The 27,823-nt window shown below is 49.0% G+C and overlaps 1 protein-coding gene across 1 annotated transcript; it reads left to right on the top strand.

The window, feature by feature from the left end:
* On the top strand, positions 1–25,155 carry MATN1 (matrilin 1). The gene is made up of 8 exons (XM_051774228.1): positions 1–88; positions 4,621–4,967; positions 13,302–13,524; positions 16,995–17,120; positions 17,456–17,869; positions 20,704–20,856; positions 22,899–22,979; positions 24,720–25,155. The coding sequence occupies exons 1-8, from the start codon at positions 1–3 to the stop codon at positions 24,767–24,769; spliced, it is 1,482 nt and encodes a 493-aa protein (XP_051630188.1). The 3' UTR covers positions 24,770–25,155.
* Positions 25,156–27,823: the final 2,668 nt, after the last annotated feature.

The raw sequence follows: 27,823 nt of genomic DNA, 5'->3' as shown, positions 1-27,823 counted from the left end.
ATGGCCAGGATTTTCTCTGCCTTGCTGCTCTCTTTGCTGCTCCTCCTCCAGAGCTACACCGTGTGCGGGGCCCCTCCGCAGCCCAGAGGTGAGTGGGGGGCGCGTTGGGTCCTCGGCCTCTGCCACTCGTCCCGGCACTGGGAAGGAGGAGAAGGGAGAGGGAACGCCCAACATCAGCCAGGGAAGAGAAGGAACTTTCCCAACTGCGCTCCCAAGGCAGCAGGAGCTGGAGCTGGGTTTGTTTATGGCTGGTCCATGACCTCAGTGTGCTCTGAGGGACAGCGAGCTGGCACCGGCTCACCCCGAGCCCCCGGGGCGGCAGCCACGGGACTCCTGGGCCCGGCTGGAGAAGGCCCAGGTGGGAGAAGGGCTGTCCTCTGCCTCCCAAAACTTCTCCTGCGCCTTCCAGAACCGCTCCACTCCACAGCTCCACGAGGAGGGTCTGGCCAGGAGCTGGAGGAGGAGCTGGCCAGATCCCCCCGCTCAGCCGGGGTCACCTCCCCGGGCAGCAAGGTCTGGCTGAGGTCGATGAGGTTGATGAGAGCAGGACTTTCCTATGTTTTCCTTCATCCTGAGCAAAATCCTGCTCTGTTTGACTTTCCAAGTGGGGAGCCAGGGAGGGGAGCTGCCTGCTCTGTAGCTCACAGGGCTCTAACTCCCAGTTCATGTCAGCGAGTGCTGGACACCAAGGCAAGGGCTGCAGGGTCTGCTCCTGGGGAGCACCTTCCAGGGGCTCCAGCAAGCCTGGAGAACTCATGCCAGAGAGGCAGCCAAGGCCAAACTTACTTTGGGGCATTAAAAAAACGTTGGAATGGCCTTGTGCTGCTGCAGAGCACACATTTGGGGGCAGGCTGAGGGTTGTCAAGCAGGTGTGACAGGGACCTCAGTGTTATCTGCTGCTCACGGAGGGAGATTTCTGCTACACTGACCCGTTTCTCCTCAGCAGTTTGGGAAGGGAGAGTTATCTCTGCTGTGCTACTGAAGTCAGGAAATTAAACAGAGCAGGCATTCAGCTCAGCCCTTCTGCCACTTCTAAAATAAACTCCTTGTAGGTCTGGGTTACTCAGCAGCTTTCCTGCTCTTGGAATGAATATGGCAAAGATGCCATAAAAGATATTTTCTGCTAAATCAGGGCATAAAGTTCAGCTATTCCTGCATAATTCCTAGTGTGGATATTTTTTTTTTTAAAAAGGACATTTTATTTCTGGTTTAATTGAACTTTTAAATAAACTATGCCAAGATGTCAATCAGAGCAAGTGTCCTGTCTGTCACCTCCTGGAAAGGATCAAGGCCTGTGAGCAGACAGGTTGAAATCCCAAAGCTCCCACCTGATATCCCTTCTTTTCCCTTCCTTTCTCTGAAATATATTTTGCTCTCAAAAAAAAAAAAGAAGTTGAAAATGTTATTTAGGACAAAATCACAGAGCTTTCATGCAAAAAGAAATAGATATATTTCAAAATTTCTGTTGGATCCAACTATTCCTAAGGGAAAAAAAAATAACTTTTCCTCCTTGGTTTGTCAGTAAATCCAGAGGTGATTCATCAGCTACATGGGCAAAGGGGAATCTGGGCTTTATTTCTGCAGGGACTGATTGCAAAACTTTGAGCCTTTCTCTGTACCTTCATTTCTCACCTGTAAAATGGCCACAACCAAGTGAATTTTTCCTTCCTGTGCAACAAATTACAGTGGGAAAAATGAAAGTCATCCATATGGGAAAAGGTTATATTGCATTTTAGAGGAAATTAGAGCATCTGACAAAGTGACCACTGCCTGCTTCCCTTCTTTAGCATCTTTAGCAAGACCTTCCTGGGAGCCAGAGGCAGATTCAGCATTAGTGTCTCTCAGGAAACAAACCTGATTATATTCTTTATGGATATATCACAGGGTATTTATTTTTATCTGCCCAAAAGACTGAAAGCTCCATTAGATTTCACGCTGAGGACTTGCTATAATATTTATGTCATCATTTGGAACAGATTTGTTGGCCCCAAAAAGCTCCCATTTAAAAATCTGTCCACAGAAATTTCCTTTATGCCATAACTTCTGTAGTCCCTGGCTGCAGAAATCAAATATTAACAGAGTGTTTGATGCCCTGATAGAGACAGGCTAAATGATGGCACAAAATTAAAAGAACAGCATGCTGTAGATCTGGTGGGGAAAAAAAACGGGACAATTCATTTGGAAAACCATAAAAAAAAATATCAGCCCCTTTTTTTTATGTTTTGCCGCAGTTGAAAATGAAGATGGAAAATAGCAGGAAAATGGGAGCTTAAAGAAATAATAATAACAATCACTCAGCTCGTTGCACTGCTAATGCTTCCAGCTCCTTTCCACAGAGGATGTTTGTGGGGTTGGAGAGATGAAGTGTCAGTTCTGTGGGTTTGCAGCTCTGTGTCGTGTTCTCCCACCCCAGCTCACAGGCACAAACCCGGGCTGTGTTACCAAACACAACCTGTCAAAGGCAACACACGTTTTGAGTTAGGAAGATGGCCAGATATGGTGTTTTTCTGCCAAGAGACCGATCCACCACCTCTGCCCTAAACCTGTTTCTACTGAACCAAAGCGCAGTTTGCACTTCAAAATATTTTTCCCTATTTAGAATCATAGAATCATAAAATATCCTGAGCTGGAAAGGACCTACAGGGATCACCCAATCCAACCTGTGGCCCTGCACAGGACACCCCAACAATCCCACCCTGTCCCTGAAAGCATTGTCCAAGCACTCCTCGAGCTTGTCCATGGCTATACGTGTCCATGTCTAGCATGAAAATGGGAAATTAAAGAAATAATAGTAATAGTCCCCCAGCTTGTTGCACTGCTAATGCTTCCTGTTCCATGTCTAGCATGAAAATGGGAAATTAAAGAAATAACAGTAATAGTCCCCCAGCTTGTTGCACTGCTAATGCCTCCTGTTCATACCAGCTCCTTTCCACAGCCCATGTTTGGTTGGAGAGATTAACTGTCAGTTATGTGGGTTCACGGCTCTGTGTCATGTTCTCCCAGCCCAGCTCACAGGCACAAACCTGGGCTGTCTTACAGGAGTTTATTGGCAGTGCCATTAAATGAAAAACAGGGTTTTTTCCTGTTGAGATGGTCAGTTAATCCGGTGTTTCGATGCTCGGCTGAGCCTGAGCTGCTGAGCCTGGTGCCTGGTTCTGGTCGTGCCCGACGGAGATCCCATCTCATTAATTAATTAATATCTATGTGGGTGGTGGTGCCTGAAATTCCATAACCCCTTCCCAGGCTTTGTTTGGTGCATAAGTGCAGGCTCGGGTTCCACCTGGGATGGGGCAACCCTGGCTGTTCATAGAGACTGGGAATGAGAGGCTGGAAAGCAGGGCTGGGAAAGGGGCCCTGGTGGGTGCCAGTTGTCCCTGAGTCAGCAGTGCCCTGGCAGCCAGGAGGGCCAACCCTGTCCTGGGGCATCAGGGAGGGGATTGTCCAGCTCTGCTCTGCCCTGGGGCAGCCTCACCTCAACATTAGGGCAGTTTGGGGGGACACAATGGAGGGAAGGGATTGAGCCACTGGAGAGTGTCCAAAGGAGGGCAAAGAGATGGGGAAGGGCCTGGATTTGAAGCCATGGGAGGACACTGAGGGCACTTGGGGTGTTCAGCTGGAGCAGAGGAGACCGAGGGGAGACCTCAGTGCAGTTCCAATTCCTGGGCAGGGGCAGAGGAGGGGCAGGGACTGAGCTCTGCTCTGGGGGAGCAGGGACAGCAGCCAGGGAACGGCTGGAGCTGTGTCAGGGCAGGCTCAGGTTGGATCTCAGGCAAAGGTTCTTCCCCCAGAGGCTGGTTGGGCACTGCCCAGGCTCCCCAGGGCAGTGGGCACAGCCCCAAGGCTGCCAGAGCTGCAGGAGGGTTTGGCTGATCCTCTGGGGCACAGGGGGTGACTCTTGGGGCTGGGCCTGTGCAGGGCTGAGGGTTGCACTCCATGATCCTTGGGGGTCCCTTCCAGCTCAGCACATTCTGGGATTCAGTTCACAGCTTTCTCTCTCCCCTCTTTGCTGCCATAAGTGGATAAGGTTTCATTACTGACATCAGGGACAGCCTGGGGTGACAAGAGGTAGAGACCAAGGCTGAAGACACCAAGTGCCCTCAGTGTCCTCAGGCAGCTTCCCCTTAAGGCCCTTCACCCCCTTCATTGCCTTCCTTTGGACACTCTCCAGTGGCTTCAGATCTTTCTTATATTGTGTCCCCCCAAACTGCCCCAATGTTGAGGTGAGGCCGCCCCAGGGCAGAGCAGAGCTGACAATCCCGTCCCTGCTGCCCCCAGGACAGGGTTGGCCCTCCTGGCTGCCAGGGCACTGCTGACTCAGGGACAACTGGTCACCTACCAGGACTTGCTTTCCTAAGAAAGGCTAAAGAACATTTAGAATCATTAGGTTCAAGTGCTCTCTGAGACAGGCAGAATCTGTTTCTGGTCATGCCTGATGGAGATCCCATCTAACCAATTAATACCCACACGGATCGTGGTGTCCCAAATGCCACGACCCCAGAGAGGATTGAAGCTTCCTTGCTCCTCTCTGCTCGGCCACCGCTCTCCCAAGACCACTCTTTCCCCTCTCAGGACACTTTGGTTCTATTTTGATTTTTCCCCTCCCCTCCCTCCCCGCTGCAGGTACCCTGTGCAGGACCAAACCCACGGACCTGGTGTTCATCATCGACAGCTCCCGCAGCGTCCGCCCGCACGAGTTCGAGAAGATCAAAGTCTTCGTGTCGCGCGTGATCGAGGGGCTGGACGTGGGGCCCAACTCCACCAGGGTGGGGCTCATCAACTACGCCAGCGCCGTCAAGAGCGAGTTCTCCCTCAAGACCTACCACACCAAGGCCGGGCTCCTGCAGGCCGTGAGGAGGATCGAGCCGCTCTCCACGGGCACCATGACCGGCCTGGCCATCCAGTTTGCCATCAGCAGGGCCTTCAGCGACTCAGAAGGGGGCAGGGTGAGGTCTCCCAATTTTAATAAGGTGAGCCAGTTAAAAATTTCTTTTCGTTGAAGCGGATTAAAATTTTTTCTTGGTGGTTTCTCGGGAGTTTCCTTCTCGAACCGCTTATGAGGAGAGCGGTGGGGCCGAGGCGGAAGAAATGAATGGAAGCTGGAAAAAACAAAAAGATCAGACAGGTTTATAGGTCTGGTACTAACAGTGAGGGCGCTGAGAGAAATTTGAAAGTGTATTTGTGGTGTGTCTTCCCATGATGGAACACAAGCTCACCAGGGCTCTGGGAACTGGGGGAGTTCCAAGGAAAGATTCTGCCCATGACAGTGGACGAGCTGAGGGGTGACTTGAGCCACAAGATTCTTGAAAACAAAGCTCAGCTTTGAGACTTAGAGAAAGAAAATTTAAAAAAAAAAAAAAATCCCAATGTGTCAATGCACAGAAACATTTCTGTTCTTGAGCATTGAGAGGCAAATTTACCTCTCGCTGCTTCCAACATAACCTTGTAAAAATATTATTTCTCATCTCATTCTATTGTTGTTCCAATGTCTAGAAGGGCCAGAAGCTCCAAGCTTCTGGGAGGTGCAAACCTCTCAATTCTTCTTGAAAACAAAGCTCAACTTGGAGACTTAAGAGAAAGAAAAATAAAATAAAAAAAACCCAACTGAATTATTCAAATGCCAGACCACAGAAACATTTCTGTCCTTGAGCACTGAGAGGCAAAAGAGACATTTACCTCTCGCTGCTTCCAACATAACCTTGTAAAATGATTATTTCTCCTCTCATTCCATTAATTGCTGTTCCAATGTCCAGATGGGCCAGAAGCTCCAAGCAGGAGAGGGTTTCCAAGGTGCTTGTCCTCCTTCCAACAACGTCAGCAGTAGCTGCTCACTGTGTGACAGTAAATGAAGTAGGGATTAAGAAAGAGTTGGATGATGGTCCTGCCCTTGGAGAAGCTCAGCTCTTACCCGGAATATGATTATAGCTTTCATTTCCATGTCTCCTGTCATCAGACATCCACTCAAAGCTGTTGAGCACCTTTCTGGATGGATGAAGGTGCTGAGGGGTTCCAGTCAGGGCACAGAGCTTTCTTTTCAAAAGTGGGTAGAAATTTCAGGCAGTTGCTAATTTGCCACTAATTAGGAGCTGACAGCTCCAGGCAGCTCTTCCCCAGGTCCATCCCTTCCACCCTCATCCATGCAAAGGATTTAATAGTGGGAAAACACACTCGTGGACACCAAGGTGGCTTCTCTTCTCCACATTTGGCCTGGGAGCAGATGCCCAGCAAAGGGAGTTAAAACTGCTCCATGGATCTGTTCCAGTGAGGAACTCATGGCTGGAAAAGAATTCCAGTGCTTCCCACGGCACCAGTGATCCCACACGGAGCACAACCCTGACACAGCTCCAGGGCTCTGAGCTGGGAGTCATCTCCTCACCTCAGAGCTGGGGGAAATCAAGGAACAGGAAACCTGGGGGAAATCAAGAATAGGAAACCTGGGGCTCATCATTCCCCCTGGAATGGTGCCTGGGTCCCAAACGAAGGATCCTGAAGGAGGAGTTTGACTCCCAGTGCTGCTGCATGAAGGCAGATCCCATTGAATTTGCTGGTTTTCTTATTGTTTACCTTTCAAATGGAATAAATAATGGCATCCTTTTAGATCCACTTTCCTCCAGGACTGGTGTGCAACCCATTCATGCCACTCAGAAATGCCACCCTATTTCTTTATTTCTGCTGTCTTTACCTAATTCCCCTAAATGTCTTTTAAGAGACTGGGACCATATTTAGGTCAGGCCTGGCACATGGGTCAGGCCTGGCACGCAGCCCTGATTTATACAATTATATATATATATTTATATCCATTATAATACTTCCAGAATTAACCTCTAATTTTATTTCTGACTCATGTTGACACCTCACACACAGCACTGTGGATTGAAGAGACATTTTCACTGAACTGTCCATGAAAAATGCTGGATTTCCATCTCTAAGGAATCTCTTCCACACCATTAAATAACCCCTCTCTTTGTGCACTGTTTTCCTGCTCTTGTCTGCTCTGCATCTGTGCTGCCAGACAACCCAGCCAACACTCTCTTCCCATCCTTGCTCTTCCCTGTCATCCCAATGTTTGTGTGGGCAGCAGCACAAAGAACTCTGAAGCTGCTTTATCTCCTTGAAATCTTCTTTCCTGGACACCTAAAAAAAAGGCAGAAAAACAGCAGAGGTCTTTTGAATGATTTCTCTTAGGCATTAAACTAAGGGGAAAAAAGAAAATCACCTCATTTTGCCCTCTTTCTTTCTACTTTGGAGCTGAGCAAAGAAGATCACGGAGAGGTTGGGGTTGGAAAGGATCTCTGGAGGTCACATTGCCCAGGTGGGGCCACCCAGAGCTGGTTGCACAAGACCACACCCTGATGGCTCTTGGATATTTCCAAGGTGGAAAATTCCACAACCATTTGCACTTCTTGCATTTCCCTGGTTATTTTTGGTGTTTTTTGGTTTTTTTTTTTTTCCATTATGCCTTAAAGTCCAGCAAGTTTTTTCCCTTCTGTGACACAGGTGGTGACCCCACCACCTGCCTGGGAGGCTGCAGAGATTTAGGGAAGCTTCCAGAAACCCTGGACACGGTCCTTGCTCCTTCCCACTGCAGAAATCCAGCAAGACCTTGTGAAAATCCTGATTTTCAGCCGTGTGGGACGCTGGGCAAAACATCCCATACTGTGTTGTGCTTTGTGCAGCAAATGTCACCCCAGGGCAGGGAAAAGCACTATTTGTTTCTGTAGGAGCTCAGGGAAAAGTCTGTTCATACCTTTCTCAAAGCCCACAGGGGGCCCAATTACTCGGAGCTTTTTTTATTTTAGGCAGAACAACCAATAAATTGTCAAATTGCTGAGCAAATCAAGGGTTTATTTGAGTTCCTGCCCAATTCGCTGTTAGAACATCGTGTTGTAGAGAGGATAACGAGGCATCAGCACCTCATTAGCTGCTGGATTGTCTCCACAAGCAGCCCCGAGGTGGGAATACCTGGGGATGCCCAGGAATCCTCTGGTGTCTCAGTTAATCAGCAATAAATTGTGTCACGGGAACACGGGGGATTTCTGTGTGACAGAACAAACATGAGAGGGATCCAGAAAGTCAGGAATTCACTGGCTGGTTAAAAGGAGCACAAGATTTGACCTTGAAGAGCAGAATTTCTGAGCTTCCTTAGGGCAAAACTGCAGATCCTGCTCAGCTGAGCCAACAGAAAGGTTCAGCCTTTCTTAATTCCCCTCACATCACTTAGTCCAGCTCAGCAGAGCCTCTCCAGGATCCAGTGGCTGCTCCTTCCCAAACAAGGCACATACCAGGATTCAGCTTTTTAAATGAGACAAGGTCACAGAGAATTACAGAGATCCCGAGACTGCAAATAATTTGGAAGTAGGTTTAAAAAATAACAATAAAAGAATAAATAAAAAAAAAAAAAAGGACATTTTTTCACCTTGACTCAGGCTGGCAGGGTGAATGTGGGAAAAAATACGTAACACTTGGGGGAAAAAAAAAAATCAGGATTTCCTGATTATTTAGATAACCAAATATGATCTCAAAAATCCTTTTATACCGGTTTTATTTCTTACACTCTTTCTGTATCACCTGGTCCTGGCTGTAGTCCCAAACAGGCTGGTTGGTCTTGGTGCTTGGTTCATTTTCTCCACTGATTAATTCCTGATGCCAAATCCAGACTCTTTTGCCCCCCGAAGTTTTGTTTTTCCCCGACAGCAGGTCAGAAAGCGACGTGAATTTTGAGCAGCTTTTCACCCAGGCACATCCTGAAGATCTTCCCCCCACGATCCAGGTGTGGATGCTGCTCCCAGACACCTCCCGGGCTGTCTCTGGGGCTCAGCTGCAGGTGAAGATTGCCACAAGGAGATGGAAAGGAGCTCATTAAAGCTGGAAACCCACTTAATTTAGACAGAAAATAGCGGGGGGACACCCCCCCACCTCCCTCCTGTGCCAAACACTCGGGGCAGACGCTGCTCCTGACAGGAGCGCGTTCTCAGGGCGCTGTTCTCGCAGGAGAGACTCGCTGGTACATCTTGTTTGCTGACAGGTTGGGTTTGAAAGGCTCTAATTGGCAGCGCGGGAGGGTTTGCAGGAGGCAGAGGGCTGAGAGCTGAGCCGAGGGCTCTCTCTCCTGGCAGGAGGATCCACTGCATGGCTGGTTCTGCTCCCGCTCCAGCGACAACCCCAGTCCTCCCTTACCACCTTCATTCCCCTCTACATCGCACGCTTACATCTCCTTCTCCTTATTTCGGCCGCAATTAGAAGAGATAAACTTGAATTTCTTTATTCCCCCCCCCGGGAAGCAGCCAGTTGTGGAATTGGGGCGCTGCTGGGAGTTTTTGACTGTGCAGCCCTTCGGAAGTGCAGGGGAACAGCTGCACTTACAGACTGGAAAGCTCGACGTTTTTTCATGGTTTGGTCATATTTTGGACAGGAGGAAAGCTCTGAGCGGGGCAGGGGATTGCTTTGGAGCTGCGGGATTGCTCTGGGATAGGGGACAGTGGCAAGGGAATGGCTGGAGCTGTGTCAGGGCAGGCTCAGGGTGGATCTCAGGCAAAGGTTCTTCCCCCAGAGGCTGGTTGGGCACTGCCCAGGCTCCCCAGGGCAGTGGGCACAGCCCCAAGGCTGCCAGAGCTGCAGGAGGGTTTGGCTGATCCTCTGGGGCACAGGGGGTGACTCTTGGGGTTAGATATGAGGATATCTAACTGTGCAGGGCTGAGGGTTGGACTCAAGGATCCTTGGGGGTCCCTCCCAACTCAGCACATTCTGGGATCTGACAATCTGCTGACCTTCCTCCAGTGGAACTCTGCAGAGGAGCTTCACAGCTCCCAGACCAAATGGTTCAAATCCCAGGACACCATGGAGCCCCTGGAGCAGGAGCTGCTCCCATCCCATGGCAGTTCCTCCTCCACAACGCTCTCAGGGACAGGGGGGGATTTTTGGGGTGTCCTGGGCAGGGCCAGGAGTTGGACTGGATGATCCTTGGGGGTCCTCTCACCTCAGGATAATCAGCTGGAGGGTGGGCAGAGGGGGAAGGAGCCTCTTCCCCTGCATTCCCTGCACCCCTTGGACGTGTGGGGCAGGGAATCACACTCCTGACCTTCCCCAAGGTGACTTTTTTCCACCCTAACTGAGCAACTGGTGGGTTTTTTTCATCTTCAGAAAGATGGAGAGCACACATGGCATAGAGAACAGCAAATCCTGCCTCACTGACCAGCTGATGGCTCAGCCAAACTCCCTCTTGCTGCCAGACAGATTTTTTTTTTCCTGCCTTTTTGATGTTTCTTTGCTTTCTGTATTACTGAGGGTATTTGCTTGTGATGTGGAGGGTTTTTTTGCTTCACAGATCACCTGCTGCTGCCGATTTTGTTTCTCCATTCTGCATTACATCCCATCTGAAGTTGGCAGTGGGCTCACAATATAAAACAGTTGTAAGGAGAAGTGGCAGGAGCAGATGAATTGGCAAAAAAACGAGAATTAAGGTCTTGTGACAATGCCACTCTCAGAAGAAAAAGAAAAAGGAAAAAAGGACAAAACAGGAGCAGGAGTCTTGGAGGCTTTCCACTCTTTCAGGGCATCACCTAATCCAAGGTGAAATCCAGTTCCTGCTAAAACCAGCTGCCATTTAATGCTGGTGTTAACAGGGGTAGGATTTATTGTGGATTTATAGGACATCAGAAATCCTGGCAGGCAGGGAATCAGAAATCCTGGGAGAGGGAATCAGAAATCCTGGCAGGCACTGACACGCAGTGTGACCTGAGGCTCTTCCCTCTCTCTGCTCCAGCTTCTCCATCTATTAAAATGTGGACAAGTCTTCATCTCATGATGTTCCCACGACACTTCCTGAGATTCCCTGAAGTCCCATGTTGAGTTAGAGCTGTCCTGAGTGTCAGCTGGGTGTTCATGAAGACAGAATTTGGCTTGAACAGGAGTTTGTGTATGAAGAACATCACCTTTACCTTGGTTTCCTTAGGGGTGAGATGCACCCATTGTCCCTTAATTAAACCAGTTACATCCCTGGAAGAATCCCAGGATATGCTGAGCTGGGAGGGACCCCCAAGGACCATCTAGTCCAACCCTCAGCCCTGCACAGGCCCAGCCCCAAGAGTCACCCCCTGTGCCCCAGAGGATCAGCCAAACCCTCCTGCAGCTCTGGCAGCCTTGGGGCTGTGCCCACTGCCCTGGGGAGCCTGGGCAGTGCCCAACCAGCCTCTGGGGGAAGAACCTTTGCCTGAGATCCACCCTGAGCCTGCCCTGACACAGCTCCAGCCATTCCCTTGGGAAGTTGGTGGTGGGAGGTTAAAATTCGTGCCTCTTGTCTGCTCGTGACCTTGCAGAACTTTCCCCAGGTTTCACTCTTACTTTATATATGTTTTTGAGTCACAAATAATTTCCAACTCTGACTAATTAACTAAAAACACTCTGCCTTTTTCATTTCTACTTCATTTTACCTTGATATTTTAGCCTGGGATATCTAAAATTTCAGTCCAGGCAATAAAGGCTCTCGTGCCTGAGCTCAGAGCCTGCATGACCTGGTGGCTGAAGAGACAGAAACTTCCCAACCTGACCCTCCCCTGCCTCACCTTCAGGCCATTCCCTGCATTTAACCTTTTCAGCTCAGAGAGGAACTAACTTCACGTGGAAAAATGGCCTGTGTGGTGTCTGTCTCCTAAATTTTAGAAACGTGAGAGCTTTTTTACTGCCCCAGCCTTTCCACAAGTGGTGGTGTGTGACACTCCAGCCCTGGGAGCTGCAGGATCACGGGCTCAGACAGGAGTTTGACTTTAAAATATATAAATAGGGTTCTTTATACCTCGAGAACAAGCCACAGACTTGATCCCAAGAGGTAGTTTTATTAATTTAGGGGAGAAAATAAGGGAATGTGGCAAAAGGGCACCACACGAGCTGGACAAAAATGTTCCACCACAATCCTGACCCAGCACAGACTAATCCAGAAGACTTAAGTCAAAATTCAATCCCTCCACAACACTTTAGTCAAAGTCCAACCTCTCCAGCTCCCAAAGCCACCCAGAGCATCAAGAAAGGGGCAGAGAAAGAGAAGCAGAGGGAGCAAGAAGAGAGAAGGAGGCAGAGGGAGAGGAGGATTGTGAAGCTGCCACTGGAGCCTGGTGGCAGAGCAGCTCCCCCACGGCCAGAGGGCAGGGCTGGGGCAAACCTGGGCCTTTGGGGTCATCTGCTCTGGGCCCCATGGCCACCCCCCAGGGCCCACTGGCCACTCTGGGGGGCCAGGCCAGGGGGAGGGGCACTGTCCTCACTGTCCCTGCCAGTTTGAGCTGGGTCAGGGGCTGCAGGAGCTGAGGGTGTTATAGGGCAGTGTCCTCACTGTCCCCATATGAGCTGGGGGTGTTATAGGGCAGTGTCCTCACTGTCCCTGTGAGCTGGGAGGTGTTATAGGGCAGTGTCCTCACTGTCCCATATGAGCTGGGGGTGTTATAGGGCAGTGTCCTCACTGTCCCTCCAGGAGCTGAGGGGTGTTATAGGGCAGTGTCCTCACTGTCCCTGTGAGCTGGGAGGTGTTATAGGGCAGTGTCCTCACTGTCCCATATGAGCTGGGGGTGTTATAGGGCAGTGCCCTCACTGTCCCCATATGAGCTGTGGGTATTATAGGGCAGTGTCCTCACTGTCCCCATATGAGCTGTGGGTATTATAGGGCAGTGTCCTCACTGTCCCCATATGAGCTGGGGGTGTTATAGGGCAGTGTCCTCACTGTCCCTGTGGGCTGGGGGTGTTATAGGACAGTGTCCTCACTGTCCCTGTGGGCTGGGGGTGTTATAGGACAGTGTCCTCACTGTCCCCATATGAGCTGGGGGTGTTATAGGGCAGTGTCCTCACTGTCCCTCCAGGAGCTGTGGGGTGCTATAGGGCAGTGTCCTCACTGTCCCCATATGAGCTGGGGGTGTTATAGGACAGTGTCCTCACTGTCTCTGTGGGCTGGGGGTGTTATAGGACAGTGTCCTCACTGTCCCTGTGGGCTGGGGGTGTTATAGGGCAGTGTTCTCACTGTCCCCATATGAGCTGGGGGTGTTATAGGGCAGTGTCCTCACTGTCCCTCCAGGAGCTGGGGGTGTTATAGGGCAGTGTCCTCATTGTCCCTGCTGGGTGAGGGGCTCCAGGATGGGGCTGTTATAGTTTCCCAGGCTGTTTGTGACTGGCAGCTGCTCCAGCGCCTGGCACGAGGGACCCAACCCTCCGCCACCTCCGTGGGGTTCCTCCCATCCCTTCCCCCTCCCCACACGCTGCCCCCCGGGGTGGCTCTGACCCCCCAGTCACTGCCCTGGTGTCCCACCAGTGCCCTCTGTGTGCAGGTGGCCATCGTGGTGACAGACGGGCGGCCCCAGGACGGGGTGCAGGACGTGGCCGCCCGCGCCAGGGCCGCCGGCATCGAGATCTTCGCCATCGGGGTGGGCAGGGTGGACATGCCCACGCTGAGGCAGATCGCCAGCCAGCCCCTGGACGACCACGTGGACTATGTGGAGAGCTACAGCGTCATCGAGAAGCTGACCCAGAAGTTTCAGGAAGCTTTCTGTGGTAAGTCCTTGTCGCCAAGGCCGGGGCTTCCCAGCCGGGAGCTGTGCCAGCTGTTCATGGACACATGGAATGGGTTGGGTTGGAGGGACCTGAGAGACCATCTAGTTCCAACCCCTGCCATGGGCTGAGACACCTTCCACCAGACCAGGTCTCACCTGTTGAGTCAGCCTGGCAAGCAGGGAGGTCGAGCTGTGGTTTAAATGACCTTAAAGGGTCATCTGGACCTTCCACTAGCCCAGGTTGCTCCAACCTGGCCTTGGACATTCCAGGGATCCAGGGGCAGCCACAGCTTCTCTGTGCCAGGGCCTCACCTTGTGGGTCCCTTCTAACTCAGAATATTCTGGGATTCTGTGATAACTTGGAAAAAGATTCCTTGGATGGCAGTAGAGGTAACTCTGGCCCTGGGTGAGGATGGAGGGGAATTGCCTCTGATCAGATCTTGGACTGAAGAGGCAGAAGAATGGAAAAGGAGGGAAACAGAATAAAGAATAAGATGTTCAGAAATCCATCAGATGACCTGGACATTGCATTAAACCCATTCCATGAGGACCAGATGAGCTCCAGGGGTATGAAACTAAAAGAAATAGCAACTCTACTGGCCAAAATTTGGGTTTTCCTTGAAACCCTGTGTCTCAAGACAACAATTTTGACATAGCTAAAATCTCATTTCTGAGGTGATAAATGAGGCTTCCAGCTACACCCTTGGCTTCACCCCCACCTCACCTGTTGAGTCAGCCTGGCAAGCAGGGAGGTCGAGCTGTGGTTTAAGTGACCTTTAAGGGTCATCCAGACCATCCCCTGCTGTGGGCAGGGACACCTTCCACTAGCCCAGGTTGCTCCAACCTGGCCTTGGACATTTCCAGGGATCCAGGGGCAACCACAGTTTCTCTGGGCAACCTGTGCCAGGGCCTCCCCACCCTCCCAGGGAACAATTCCTTCCCAATATCCCATCTATCCTTGCCCTCTGGCAGGGGGAAGCCATTCCCCTTTGTCCTGTCACTCCAGGCCCTTTTCCAAAGTCTCTCTCCAGTCTTTTCCCATGGAAAAGACTTTTCCCTCATCCACCTGCTTCCTTGTTCCCAGGACATGTGTCCTCAGGGTGGGAGACAGATGTCCTTTAAGTTGCCTTTCCAGAATCATGGATTTTGTTCAGAGAATTCCAGGTTTTACTTGAAGTCTCCAGACTTGGCTGGCACAGCAGAGTTCAAACATGGCCCAGGTGCTCCTTGAGGCACTGAAAAACAACCAGGACAACGTGATCTTTGCACATCTAAAATAATTATTTTGATGTTTTTAAGCCTTTCTGAGCAGTTCTGAGAATTTGGTTTGAAATCCCCCCCCACCCCCCCCTCCAGTGTTGTCTCCTGAATTCCCAGTTCAGGAGGGATAGTTTCACTGAGCTGCCTTTTCCTGTTGGTTTTGGAAGTTTCATGAAGCAGGAATCTCTCCTGGCTGGTGCAGGATGTAACTCCTTTCTTCACAGCACATCAAAAGAGCCTGAGTATCCTACAAACACACATTCCCTCCTCCGTGAGCAGCTGAATGGAGTGAAAATACTTTATTACTTTCAAATGTACCCCCAAGGCTGCAGGAACGGTCTATAAATATCCATTTTATGGCAGTAAAGGAGACCTGGGGGGCTTCACACTCCCTTTCCCTGGAAGAAAAGATGTGTGGCAACACTTCTCCCGAGGTGTGATTCCACCCTGATGATTATGGCACAACATTCCAAACACATCCACACGGCTGGGACCTGTCAAACTCCCCGAGACCAATTTCTCCAGGAGGTGTAAATTCTCAGGATTCAACTCTCAGGTTGGAAATAATGGAGGTGAGCAGCTTTTCTGTCAAGGAAAATTGCCTCCCGTGTAGAAAGGAGGACAATTTGGAATACAGAGTGAGCCATGGATTATAATCAGGTGATAATATAAAGTGAGGGCTGTTTTATCAGGTGTCACCACAGCAGAAGCTCACAGAGGAGGGGAAGAAATATTTCAGGCTAAAGGAGGGAGAGAGAAAAATTGGAGAAGGTGGAATCCAGGCCAGGAATATTTGTGGGAGTTTGTGTTGGCTGCCCTGGAATCAGGAGTCAGCCAGACATGGGGAGGCCTCACGACATCTGTTGAAGTTCTGACATTGGTGTCACTCAAATAAAAATAAAGGGGAAAGAATACTTTCTGTGCCTTGCTTTCCAAATTCCTAAGGTGGGGATGTCAAAGCTCCTCCCATGGTAAAAGCCCTCAGAGGTGCATCCAAGGGAAGCACTGCAGGAACATCGGAGCACTGATGGACAGCCAGGTTGGCTGCTGGACCCTGGAGCAGCTGCCCCAAACCCACCCCTGGAGAGGAACCCAAACACCACCCAGCTCAGTCTGAGAGCAGGGAGAAGTCCAAGCTGCTTTCCACGTGCTCAAACTCATGAGGAAAAGGGATCCATCCAGTGGTAAGATCTCTGCAGGCTTCGGAGAACTAGGCCTGAGAGCTCAGGGTCACACAGCCCTGTGGGCAGCAATATTCCCAAGGACACGGGCTTCCTACAGGCTGGAAAGATCTACCAGACATAGGAAGGCTAAAAAAAGTACAAAATATGTGCAGAGCAGAACAAAAATGACTTGAAATAGCAAACAGAAGCCCCTTGAATCTGAAAGACTCTGCGTCACCTCCCATCAGTCGGATGAAAGTCAGTGCTTGGAATTCTGCACAGATTTCCCTGGTATTTGAAAATGAATTTGCTTCAACCAGATTTACTTTGGAGTGTGTTTTCCATCCCTGCTGGAGCTGGGACAGTGTTGTCACTCACCCAGTGCTGCAATCCAGCTCCCGTTTGCTCAGCCCCTCAGGAGTCACATCCAGGTGAAGCTCAGCAAGAACGTTTGTGGAGAGTGGATCTGAGAGCTGCACGTGTGAGGGGAGCTGTGGAGGGAATTCTGAGCATGAATCCCATCCAGGAAAGACAACTGCACATGGGGCTGAACTCAGTGATCATATCTGTAGTGCAGAGCTGGAAAAAATTGGGATTGGCCAGCCCAGATGGTGGGTTGGAAAGCAAATCTCATCCAGGAGCTTTGGAGAGGGAAGTGTGCTGTGATGGAAGTGGGCTGTGATGGAAGTGTGCTGTGATGGAAGTGGGCTGGGATGTGCTCAACACACAGAGGGGTTTTGCCCTCAGAGTGGAGACTATTCCTAGTCCTGGCTGTGCCTTGGAGTCAGGAGACTTGTCAAAATGTCTCCTTGCCTCCTGTAGCTGCTCTGTCCAAGAGCAAGGACCTGGATGTTTGTCTTGTGGCAGAGTGGCTTTGGTTCTGGGACAAATCCCGTGCTGTGGATGGGCTCGGGCAGGGCTGAGTGGAGAAGGCTTGGCCTGGGCTCTGATTCAGGACAAATATCCCGTGTTGTGCATGGGCTGAGCTGGGTCTGGGTGGAAAAGTCTTGGCCTGGGCTCTGATTTTAATCCCCCCTTTTTCTTTCAGTGGTGTCTGACCTGTGTGCCACTGGAGACCACGACTGTGAGCAGATCTGTGTGAGCACCCCAGGAGCCTACAAATGTGCCTGCAAGGAGGGCTTCACCCTCAACAACGATGGCAAGACCTGCAGTGGTGGGTGATGCTTTCCACCTGCACTGAGCAGAGCTGGGAGCTCAGTGGGATGGGGGGATAGGACTGGGCCAGAACAGCCTCTGTTCAGAGAAGGCACAAAAGGAAACCATGCACTTACATCATACTGTGTGAAAGGAAACCATGCACTTGTATACTTTTATAATATATAATTTTAAAATCATTTTGAAAACATTGCTGTGAACCGTTGCTGAGTTTTGATTGATTAAACCCATTTCCTTAGCCATTAAATGGCACTAAAATTAAATTTTCCTATGTAATTAATTGGGGACTTTTTTTTCTGTTTTCTTTTGCCCTCTCCCCACGTGTTTCCTCAGCTTGCAGTGGTGGGCTGGGATCTGCTCTGGATCTCGTTTTCCTCATCGATGGCTCCAAGAGTGTGAGGCCTGAGAACTTTGAGCTGGTGAAGAAGTTCATCAACCAGATCGTGGACTCGCTGGAGGTGTCAGACAAACAGGCCCAAGTGGGGCTGGTTCAGTACTCCAGCTCTGTCAGGCAGGAGTTTCCCCTGGGGCAGTTCAAGAACAAGAAGGACATCAAAGCAGCAGTGAAGAAAATGTCCTACATGGAGAAAGGGACCATGACAGGCCAGGCTCTGAAGTACCTCGTGGACAGCTCCTTTGCCAGCATCAACGGGGCCAGGCCTGGTGTGCCCAAGGTGGGCATTGTCTTCACTGATGGCAGGTCCCAGGATTACATCACAGATGCTGCCAAAAAAGCCAAAGACTCAGGTAGGCCTCCTCAATTCTTGGTGGCTTGTTTCTCCCTCAGACCAGGTACTGCCTCGTGTGTCAACCCAGGATTCTTTCCCTGGAGATGCCTCTTCCTTAGGGCACAAACAGGTTCCTGCAGGTGTGTGGAGACATTTCCTGCCTGTGCTTGGATGCTCACAGAGAACTTGGAGCCACCCTGGCTGGGCTTCAGGTGCATCTTGGTTTGCCAGTAGCAGGTTTTAGTCCTCTCTGGCTCTTTGGTTTCAGTCTGCTGGAGGTGTTTCTGCTGGGCAGGGTGGAGTGTCCCACACTTGGGATGGGATGGGATGGGGTGGGATGGGATGGGATGGGATGGGATGGGATGGAGTGGGATGGGGTGGGATGGGGTGGGATGGGATGGGATAGGATGGGATGGGATGGGATGGGGTGGGATGGGATGCACACCAGTCATGCTAAACACAAATGTCAAGGAAACTGAAATGCCCCATCCCTGGAAGTGTCAAAGGCCAGGTTGGAGCAACCTGGACTAGTGAAGGTGTCCCTGCTGATGGCAGAGATGCACTTTAAGGTCCTTTCCAACCCAAACCATCCTGTGATTCTGTGATTTGTCTGGGGTTGGCAATGAAATCCAGCTCTCAGTGGCACACGTGGTGAGGCAAAGATGACCATCAGAGAGCCCCTTGGAGAATAACAGGAGCTGCAGGACCAGGTGTGGCTTGGCTGTCTCAACCTTGAGGCCTGAAAAAGGAAAATAAAACAATAACCAAAGCAGAAATACAGATTAAGAATAACTATGGACTCCCTGGCACCCTCATAAGAAACTTTCTTCAGCTTCTCTTGTTTAGTAAAAGTGCCCAGTGGCCACATATTGATACATTAATTTGCCTAAACCCCATAAAATATTAATACCTGGAGATGTGCCCCTTTGCTGACCTGCTGAGCAGGTTCCAGTCTCTGCCATCCCTGTGTTAAATGGACACAGCCTGTGTGAACTCACTCATGAATTGCTAAATCCTCTCCTTCCTTTTAACTTCGGGCTCCGCCACTAGATGGGACTAAGGGCCAGCACATCATCACCAGGGTCAGGGACCAGCTCTGAAAAGCCAACGTTTACAGAGCAACTTGACATGTTGTGAGGATGTTCAGCTCTTACAAACCAGAAGGTTTCTGCATTTACAGAATTTATTCCCCTGTGATGGTAAAATTTTATGCCTTGTTTCTTCCTCCTCTTTTGAGCCTGCAAGGAAATCTCCAGTCTCTGTCCATGAGTTCTTTCTGTGGGATGAATAACAAGGAGTTTCTAACGAGACTCCAGACTTGTTCTTTGAGTTTAACTTGGGAAAACAAACAAATATTTGATTCCTCCAGAGCTGGAAAGACAAGGCAAAAAGGGGAGGAGGGGAAAGGATTGCCAAGAAAAGCTCAAGGAGCGTTTGGAAACTGCTCTCAGGGATTGTTGGGGTGTCTGTGCAGTGCCAGGAGTTGAACTGGATGCTCCTTGTGGGTCCTTCAAGCTCAGGGTATTCTGTAATTCCACGAGTCTAAGCAGAGACTAATATTTTGGACCTGGGGTTAATTGGTATCATCATCCAAAATAGGCAAGCTGGGCTTTGGTTCAGCAGAAACAAGTTAAAGGCATTAAAGCACAATAGCTGGACATGTTCTGAACTCCCAGGGCGTGCTGCTTTTGACAGACTGACTGACTGCAATTTTAGGAGGAGAGACAGCTCTAGCACAGAGGACTTTGCCCCTCATGGGCTGGTCAGTAGTGGCTGCAGCCTGTTTTGGAAACTTCCACTGTTTCCTTTTGCTGTGTTATCTCTTCCTTATCACTTGGATGCATGACCCTGTCGGGGTGTTACAACCATCTGTCCTTTCTTTAATCTCCAAAACCCTGTTCTTGTGGTCACAGTGGCCACCACTGTCCTCCCCATCCCCACAGCAGCACCTCACAGTGACCACATCCTGCACCAACAAGGAACTGCAGCCCCTTCTCCCCACCCACCCTACCCTTGGACCACCACCACAGCTCATCCTCTGGCCACCACATCCTCCTCCATGCCCAGGCTCGAGGTGATGAAGATGTTCACAACTGATTTCCAGAGCTTTGGGAAACCCATAAAGTTGGTCTGAGCTGGGATCAGGTGTAGTGAGTCAATAAATACACAGTCCCAGCTTTGGAATCAGAGACTGGAATACTTTATTGGACTTACAACTTGATATTTAAGGGGTTTAGGGTCTACATATTCAACAGGGGGGTTGCATATTCATTTTATTACAATTGGGGGTTTCACAATGATGAGGTAATAGGGAAAAACCCAGGTTAACAAATCTTGGGGTCTTACATCACAGGAAAAACCCACTTTATCTGGGGGGATTTCCCTGGGGAAAAAGGTTTTGGGTTTACAGAATGAAAGGATTGAGGGAACACAAAGGAAGAGATAAAACACAAAAGGTTTTCTGCACAGGTTTGATGAGCTCAGGGCTTGGTTTCTCCGGGCTTGGGCAGGACATTCCAAACCCATGACACCAATGGATCCTTGTCTGGACTCTGGATGAGGGTTTTTTCCCCAGTCTCTGTCAGCCCAAAGCTTTTGTTTCAACTTAGCAGTTTTCTTTTTCTCATATCCAAAATCTGGAATCCAACAATCAGGTGACCAAACCAGACTCGCCTGATAAATCCCAGTAAGGCTTTGCCTGCAGACATAACTTTTGAACCCCGGCTGGAAGGAGCTGGAACAGTAAAAGTCAGGGGGTTAATTTGCCAGTTAACAGCTGGAATGGGTGGAAGTGGGGGTGCAGAAGGGGTGATCCCATCCCAGGTGCCACTGACAGGATCCCGTTGCTCCCAGGCTTTCGGATGTTCGCGGTGGGAGTCGGGAACGCCGTGGAGGACGAGCTGAGGGAAATCGCTTCCGAGCCCGTGGCTGAGCACTATTTCTACACTGCTGACTTCAGAACCATCAGCAAGATCGGGAAGAAGCTCCAGATGAAGATCTGTGTTGGTGAGGGTCGGGGGATTGGGGAGTGGGGGGGGTTAATCACAGTGTTGGAAGGCTGGGAGCAGAGGGACAAAAACGCCCCTGTTACAAAAAGGGTGTTTACAAAAAGCTCTCTGTTCTCAGGGCGTTGAGTTGGCAGGTGGAAGGATCAGGGGACACCAGTTTTGGGTGGTTACCTACACCTCAGCAATCTCCCCCTCTCCCAAACTCCCCCTCCTTCCCTTTTCCTCCACCTTTCTCCCCTTCTCTACCTTCCTCCTCAGAAATTACAAATTCAGGCTGGGCCAGCTCCTGAGAGCAGCCAAAGGTGGCAGAAGAGATCTCTTAAAAGAGAAGCCAAGGCTTGGTTTATTTGGTTTAATATGTAGATCATCACCAAACTGAAGCTTTCTAACCACTGGCTGCTTCTCCAGGCAGACAGGCACCACGGGGGTGACACATTCCAAGTGGAAATAAGCTCCTGGGACCTTCAAAATGACTCATAGGTGCCTAAATTTGGGCAACATCAATGCCAAGTTGCTCATGTTTGGGCAGCCCAGTGCTGCAAAGGCTGAGAGAGGACTGAGAGGGAGACAGCTGTGACCAAATTTAAAGAAAAGTTGACCTGTAAATAACCTAAGTCTAGAAATGATTTAAAAAAAAGAACTAACACAGCTATTTTAGGTGTTTGTTTGGTTTTTTTAAAGGAATCACATGCCTCCTATGAAATATTGGCCCTTTGTGATGCAGCTGCTGGTTTGAGGCAGATGCTGGTCTCTTTTTCTCTCTGGATGTAAATTAGAGAGAAAAATCACTCAGGAAATTAAGGGCTTTGCCTCAGGAAAATCAGATTTGGATCCTTGCACCCTTGTAGGTCATTATGGATAAGTGCCTTGTCCTCCAGATTCCTAAAAATGGGATTTTCCTTTCCTCTTGGGGACGTCTAAGAGGCCCCAGTGGAAAATCACACTGCTTATGATTAATTAAAACATTTAATTAGAGAAGTTGTTTGAAGGATAGATCACTTCCAGCACGCTCCAGGGCTCTTCAGAGGATCAGATTTGCAAGACAGAGACTTTCTTTGCCACGACTCCTCTGAAAAGTAGGAGTCAATACAAGAACAAAGTGATGGGAGCTGTGTAAAAAAACCTCAACATGTTGTATTTAAACATCTTTTGAGCAAGCAGATACATTTTGGCTTTGGCATTTAAAAAAATAAAAAAAAAAAGCAAATTTCAGAAAAACTATTTGTTTGCAAAAAAAAATATTAAAAAATCAATTTGGGTAAATATATTAGTATTTGAGTATTTAAAAAAAAATAAAAGAAAGGAAAGGAAATATTTACATTTGTTTGATTTCCAGTGCCAGCTTGTATTTATCAACAGATGGCCAGAAATTCTTCTGGTAATATCCACCATTAGTTTACTCAGGACTTGAGGGTTTGTGTAAATGATGTCCTTTCCTTTAAAAAGTCTTACTCTTGTTTACTCCTTCCATTTCCTTTCTTTTCCCAACCATTTTTTACTCCTTTTTTACCCTTTTTTGCTCCCATCCCAGTTAATTTTTCTTGAAGAGCAGATGGAAATTATTGACAAATAATTTCAGGTTAACAAAGTGATTCATGCCTGTTACTCCGTCCACTCAAGGACTGGAAAAGTGAAGCAAAGCTCAACCAAGTGTTGACTCAGATGGTAACCAGGGCCTCCAGTTTTCATTTGATGTTATTTGGGAGATTGTTTGGAGTATCACATTTGCTCACATTCAAATATTTGGGGCAAACTTTAAGCAGCAGCAGAAGAGCTCAGTGGGTTTTTAGGAAAGTGGAAATCTGGGAGAGATTTTCCTGCTCAGAGCCCTGGCCTATAAGACAAGAAAACGTGACATTCTCTGGTCATGTGAGAGCCAGAAGTGATCAGTCAGATAATTAGAAGGGATGATAATTTGATTTCCTTCCCGTTTCTGACAAAGGAACTAAGAATTGCTTTATTTCACTGATCTCAGTGATTCTGATTAAATCCTTTTTTTTTTTTTTTTGGGGGGTACCACCTAACTCATCTTCTCCACAGAGGAGGATCCCTGTGAATGTAAATCCATCGTGAAATTCCAGGCCAAAGTTGAAGATCTCATCAATTCATTGCAGCAGAAATATATCCTTTGGGAGCTGGGTTTGTCCAGCCCTTGCTGGCTTGGGTTGTGCTTTCTGCTGGGACCAGCAGGGAAATTCTACTCCTGGGGGAAGGAGGTTGGGAAGGAAGCTGGAAACAAGACTTTTGGGTTGTTGGATGTGGCATTTTATGCTCTAGTCTGGTTGACAAGGTGGAGATTGGTCAAAGGTTGGACTTGATGAGCTTGAAGGGCTTTTCCAACAATAATGGTTCTCTGATTCTGTGAAGGTGGGTCTTTTATGAGACTGCAAACTGCAGGGTTTGTCCTCTTGACTGTATAATCTGGATAATTCAGATGGACACATCCAATAGCCAGATCCAAACTGGGCTAAAACTCAGTTCTAGGAGATAAATTCTCACGTAGCTGCTCAGTGCAAACAGCTCCAGCCAGGTGACTTTGATCCCATCGTTGGGAAATGCCTTTTTCCATGCTGGGTCCTGTCATGTTGCACAAAGATCATGAATAAGGTGGAAAGAGAAACAAGAAAACAAAAAAAATGTTGTGAGAAAGCTTCAAACTTCTCCTGGAGAGAGGAATTTGTAAAGCCTCACACGGGGCTGGGGAGGTTTTTCACCGCTGAGAATAAGGAGAGGGTGTGATTTTAACAGCTGATGTTCTGATTTATTCACACATTTCCTGCTTTGCTGTGTCACTCGCTGGTTTAGTTTCCACTCTTTGAGTCAAACCGAGTGAAATCCGTGCCTTGTGTTCAGCAAAAGGTCACAGGAAATCAGCACTTATCACCCAGGGTGTCGCTGCTCCCCAGCCCATGGTGAGAAGCAATTAGTGAAACGAGCAGAAAATTGCTACGACACCCTTTGTAGCTCCGAGAAAAGCACTTGGCTCCTCTCTCCAGGCTGCTCAGGGTCAGGAACTCCCTGTCAGCCACTCCAAACACCTCACAGGTTTTACTCTTCCCTACAAAGGTGTGACAGGGGTGTGCACAGACCTTTCCTACCTTCAGCAGAAGGTCAGCAGCTTGAATAGCTGTGGAAATGCCAGAGTGGATGAGAAATATCCTGTGCTCTCAGCAAGGCAGCACCAGCCCACTCCTTATCAGTCAGGGAGGACTGGAGAAAGGAACTGTGGAATCATAGAGTGGTTTGGGTTGGAAGGGACCTTAAAGCTCATCCAGTTCCACCCCCTGCCATGGGCAGGGACACCTTCCACCAGCCCAGGTTGCTCCAAGCCCCGTCCAAGCTGGCCTTGGACACCTTTCAGCCCAATGCTGAGATCTAAACAGGTTGTGAAGTGTAGGAACCTGGAGGTGATTTGAGGTCAGACTCTCCCAGAGTGCTCTGCAGGAAAGAACAACAAACCCCAGTGTTTGGAAGGTGCAGCAAGAGGGAGATTCCGTCACACATTGGCAGTGGGAATGATGAGCCACTAAAACAAACAGTGGAAGGTCGTGGAATCACAGAATCCTGGAATGGTTTGGGTTGGAAGGGACCTTAAAGCTCATCCAGTCCCTCCCCTGCCATGGGCAGGGACACCTTCCACCAGCCCAGGTTGCTCCAGCCTGGCCTTGGACACTTCCAGGGATCCAGGGGCAGCCACAGCTTCTCTGGGCAACCTGGGCCAGGGCCTCCCCACCCTCCCAGGGAGGAATTTCTTCCTAATATCTAATCTGTCTTCGTTTGGTTTAAAACTCACTGTCTGTCCATGTCAAAAGTCACTCTCCCAACGTGCACTGTCATTTTTCCTCCTTAACTCCTGCCCACTGGAAGCTCTGGCAAAAAGGATCGAGGCCCTGGAGAACAAGATCATCTAAAGTCCCAGCACAGGATTTTTTACCTCCTTCCTAGAACTCCTCCACTTGTCAGGGAGGGCAGCTCAGCCACAGAGCTCTGGCCAGCTTGTATTTGAGTTCTAGAATACCTGCATTTGTTTAAAAGGGAAGAAATATAACAGTAGAGCATTGTATAATGGGCAGAGCACTGTGTGTTGCATCATATAGAGTGCATATATTAAAACAAAAAAAAATCTGCAAAGATTTGTTTTTGATTTAAAGCTTAATATATATATGTGTGTTAATAAGTCCTGGATGATGAGCTCTGTGAATCCTCGCTGTGTTCTTCTGCAGCTTCTGTTTCTGTGCATGAGATAATTTAATTTAAAAGTCAAAGTGACTTCAAATCACCTCAGCTGCTGAGTGGAAAATGCCAAAGCTGATCACCTTGTTGTTGGGAACATGAGTCTGGCAGCAAGAGAAGCACAGCAGCGAGCCCTGAGCGTGAGCTGCGGGTGGGATGGGATAGGCTGGGCTTACCCAGGGCTGTTGGACAGGGTAGAAGGAGAAAAGCTCAGCTTTCCCAGCCAGTGGATGGTCTCTCAGTGGCCCAGGGATGGAGCTCCTGCTCTGGGTGAGTCCTGACAATGTGCAATGATCTGGTGGCCTTGGCTCTGTGTGAAAACAGCCCAGAAGTCTCTCCACACCCTCACCTGGAGCTTCAAAGCATCATCAGCACCTGAAACCCAGGGAACTGCTGCTGGAGCTACCCATGGAAGAGGTGACTCCATTGCTGCATCATCCAGAGCCTCACTGGCTCCTCCTCAGCCCATGGAGTCACAGAATCCCAGGATGGGTCAGCTTGGAAGGGTCCACAGCGGCCCATCTGGTCCCACCTCCCTCCCCGGAGGACAGGGGAGGTTCCCCCACCTCTAAGCACCTTCAAAGCCACCAAGTTCATCTCCAGAGCTTTCAGCCCCTCCTCCTGCCCCTGGATTCCCAGCACTGGCAAGACAAAGCAGCAAGGTGGACTGGAAGCACCTCAGACCTGCCTGTCTCCTGCAGCTGTAGCCTGGAATTCAGTCCTGGGAGGAATGGGGGCCCTGGAGCCCCATGGAATGGTCACAGCCTTTGGATGGGAGCACAAGGAGCTGGGTTTGGGAGGGGGGTGGGTGGGGTGTTGTGGTTTTATTTTTTGTATCAAAATATTTATACTTGAGACTACGTGAAAAGCTTTTCAGAACGACTTGGCCTGTTCAGGAATGGTGTTTTGGGGGAATATTAAAAGTTTGCTGTGAATTTTAAAAGTGAATTTCTTCTCTTTTTTTTTTGGTGTGGGTGTTGAGGTGGTTGCCTGACAACAGCAGCTCTCAGGAATGGGGAGGAAAACCCTCCATCTCGTGTCACAACCTCTTATTTCAGTGCAAGAGAAGAAATGGGTCCGTGGAGGAAGCAAAATCCTTCTCTCAAAATAAGAAAAAGCATCTTTTACAATAAAAATCATCCTACTCTTGGATGTGCAGGGATGAGTCAAGCATTAACTCAAGGGCTGCAGTCAGTTCTTGAGAGCAAAACCTCACCCTCTCAGCCAAATCTTGAGCACCCCAGAATCCAGGGGACCCCCCCAGCTCCTGAACTGCTGAAGATGAGATTCCTGTTTCATTTTACACACATAAAATCCAGGGCTGGAAGATTAATGTTAATTTGTGTCTCAATAGAAAGAGATGCACAGGGTGCACTTGTCAGGATTATCCAAAGTGCACGTTTAGTACAGCAAAGCAGCACCTGAACCTTCTTTTAATAAATCTTTCTAAATTATAACAACCCCTTCAGATGTGCAACTGGCTCTTAAACACCTCACCCAGGGTGAGAGAATCACCTCTACTGCCCTCCAAGGAATCCTTTTCCAAGTTATCACAGAATCCCAGAATATTCTGAGTTGGAAGGGACCCACAAGGATCCTCCAGTCCAACTCCTGGTCCTTTTGAGACCAAAATGAGAATCCAATTCTTAGGTGATTTATGTGGAATCACTTCAGAAAAACCTCCTCAGGAAGCAGAGGAAGCTTCTGAATATTCTGATTTTCAGGGGTTTTTTTGACCAGGCCCTCAGAAAGTGAGTTCCTGCCACAGAGCATAACCTCACCTGGCTGGCAAAAAAATGGGGTTACAGTCAAGTGATGATTAAAGGGGGGCTACAAGAAAGCAGGGGACAGATTTCGTAGCAGGGCCTCTGCAACAGGACAAACTAACAGGATTTTAAACTAAAAAAGAGCAGACTGAGACCAGAGAGGTGGAAGAAATTTGTTATGATGAGGGTGGGCAGGCCCTGGCACAGGTTGCCCAGAGAAGCTGTGGCTGCCCCTGGATCCCTGGAAGTGTCCAAGGCCAGGTTGGAGCAACCTGGGACAGTGGAAGGTCTGGGTGACCCTTAAAGGTCACTTAAAGCACAGCTCAGGGGCTGGAAACCTCCCTGCTTGCCGGGCTGACTCAACAGGTGAGGTGGAGAGGAAGTCCTTGAGTTTTATTTATCACCTCAGAAATGAGGTGAGATTTTAGCTACGTCAAAATTGCTGTCCTGTGACACGGGATTCCAAAGAAAACCCAAATTTTGGCCATTAAAGTTGCTGTTTCTTTTAGTTTCATCCCCCTGGAGCTCGTCTGGTCCTCATGGAATGGGTTTAATTCAATGTCCAGGTCACTTGACATATTTCTGGACTTCTAATTTTTTACTCTGTTTTTCTCCTTTTCATTTTTTCTGTCTCCTCAGTCTTAACAGCTGATCAGAGGCAATTCCCCTACATCTGATAAGATGACAACAGCATTATTTTTCTTTTCTTTTCAGCTCTAATCACTTTGCCCATCACGGAAATGAGCTCCTGTAGTTAATTTTCTTCTGTGCCTCTTTATTCTTGAAACGCCTTAAAAGCAAAATTTAATCGCCCCAGGAGCTAAAAGATGGATTTGATTTTAATTTGTGCCATGGAAATGTCTCTGTGTTAGGATATTACTGTTGTCATCCTGCAGATGTTTGCCTGACTTTTTCAGGGGATGGGATAAATCCCTGTAAATCATATATATATATATATATAATATA

Source organism: Manacus candei, unplaced genomic scaffold (genome assembly GCF_025592945.1).
Source record: "Manacus candei isolate 608988 ecotype Guabito, Panama unplaced genomic scaffold, ASM2559294v1 h1tg000193l, whole genome shotgun sequence".
In the NCBI taxonomy this organism is placed as follows: Eukaryota; Metazoa; Chordata; class Aves; order Passeriformes; family Pipridae; genus Manacus; species Manacus candei.
Note: the sequence above shows the minus strand (reverse complement) of the source record. Positions and strands in the feature narration are given on the sequence as shown.

Excerpts from the sequence above, each read along its gene's own strand:
- MATN1 (XM_051774228.1), top strand. The coding sequence starts at position 1 with ATGGCCAGGATTTTCTCTGCCTTGCTGCTCTCTTTGCTGCTCCTCCTC. Across the intron at positions 89-4,620 it reads GGCCCCTCCGCAGCCCAGAG|GTACCCTGTGCAGGACCAAA; the intron begins GTGAGTGGGGGG and ends TCCCCGCTGCAG. Across the intron at positions 17,870-20,703 it reads CAAAAAAGCCAAAGACTCAG|GCTTTCGGATGTTCGCGGTG; the intron begins GTAGGCCTCCTC and ends CGTTGCTCCCAG.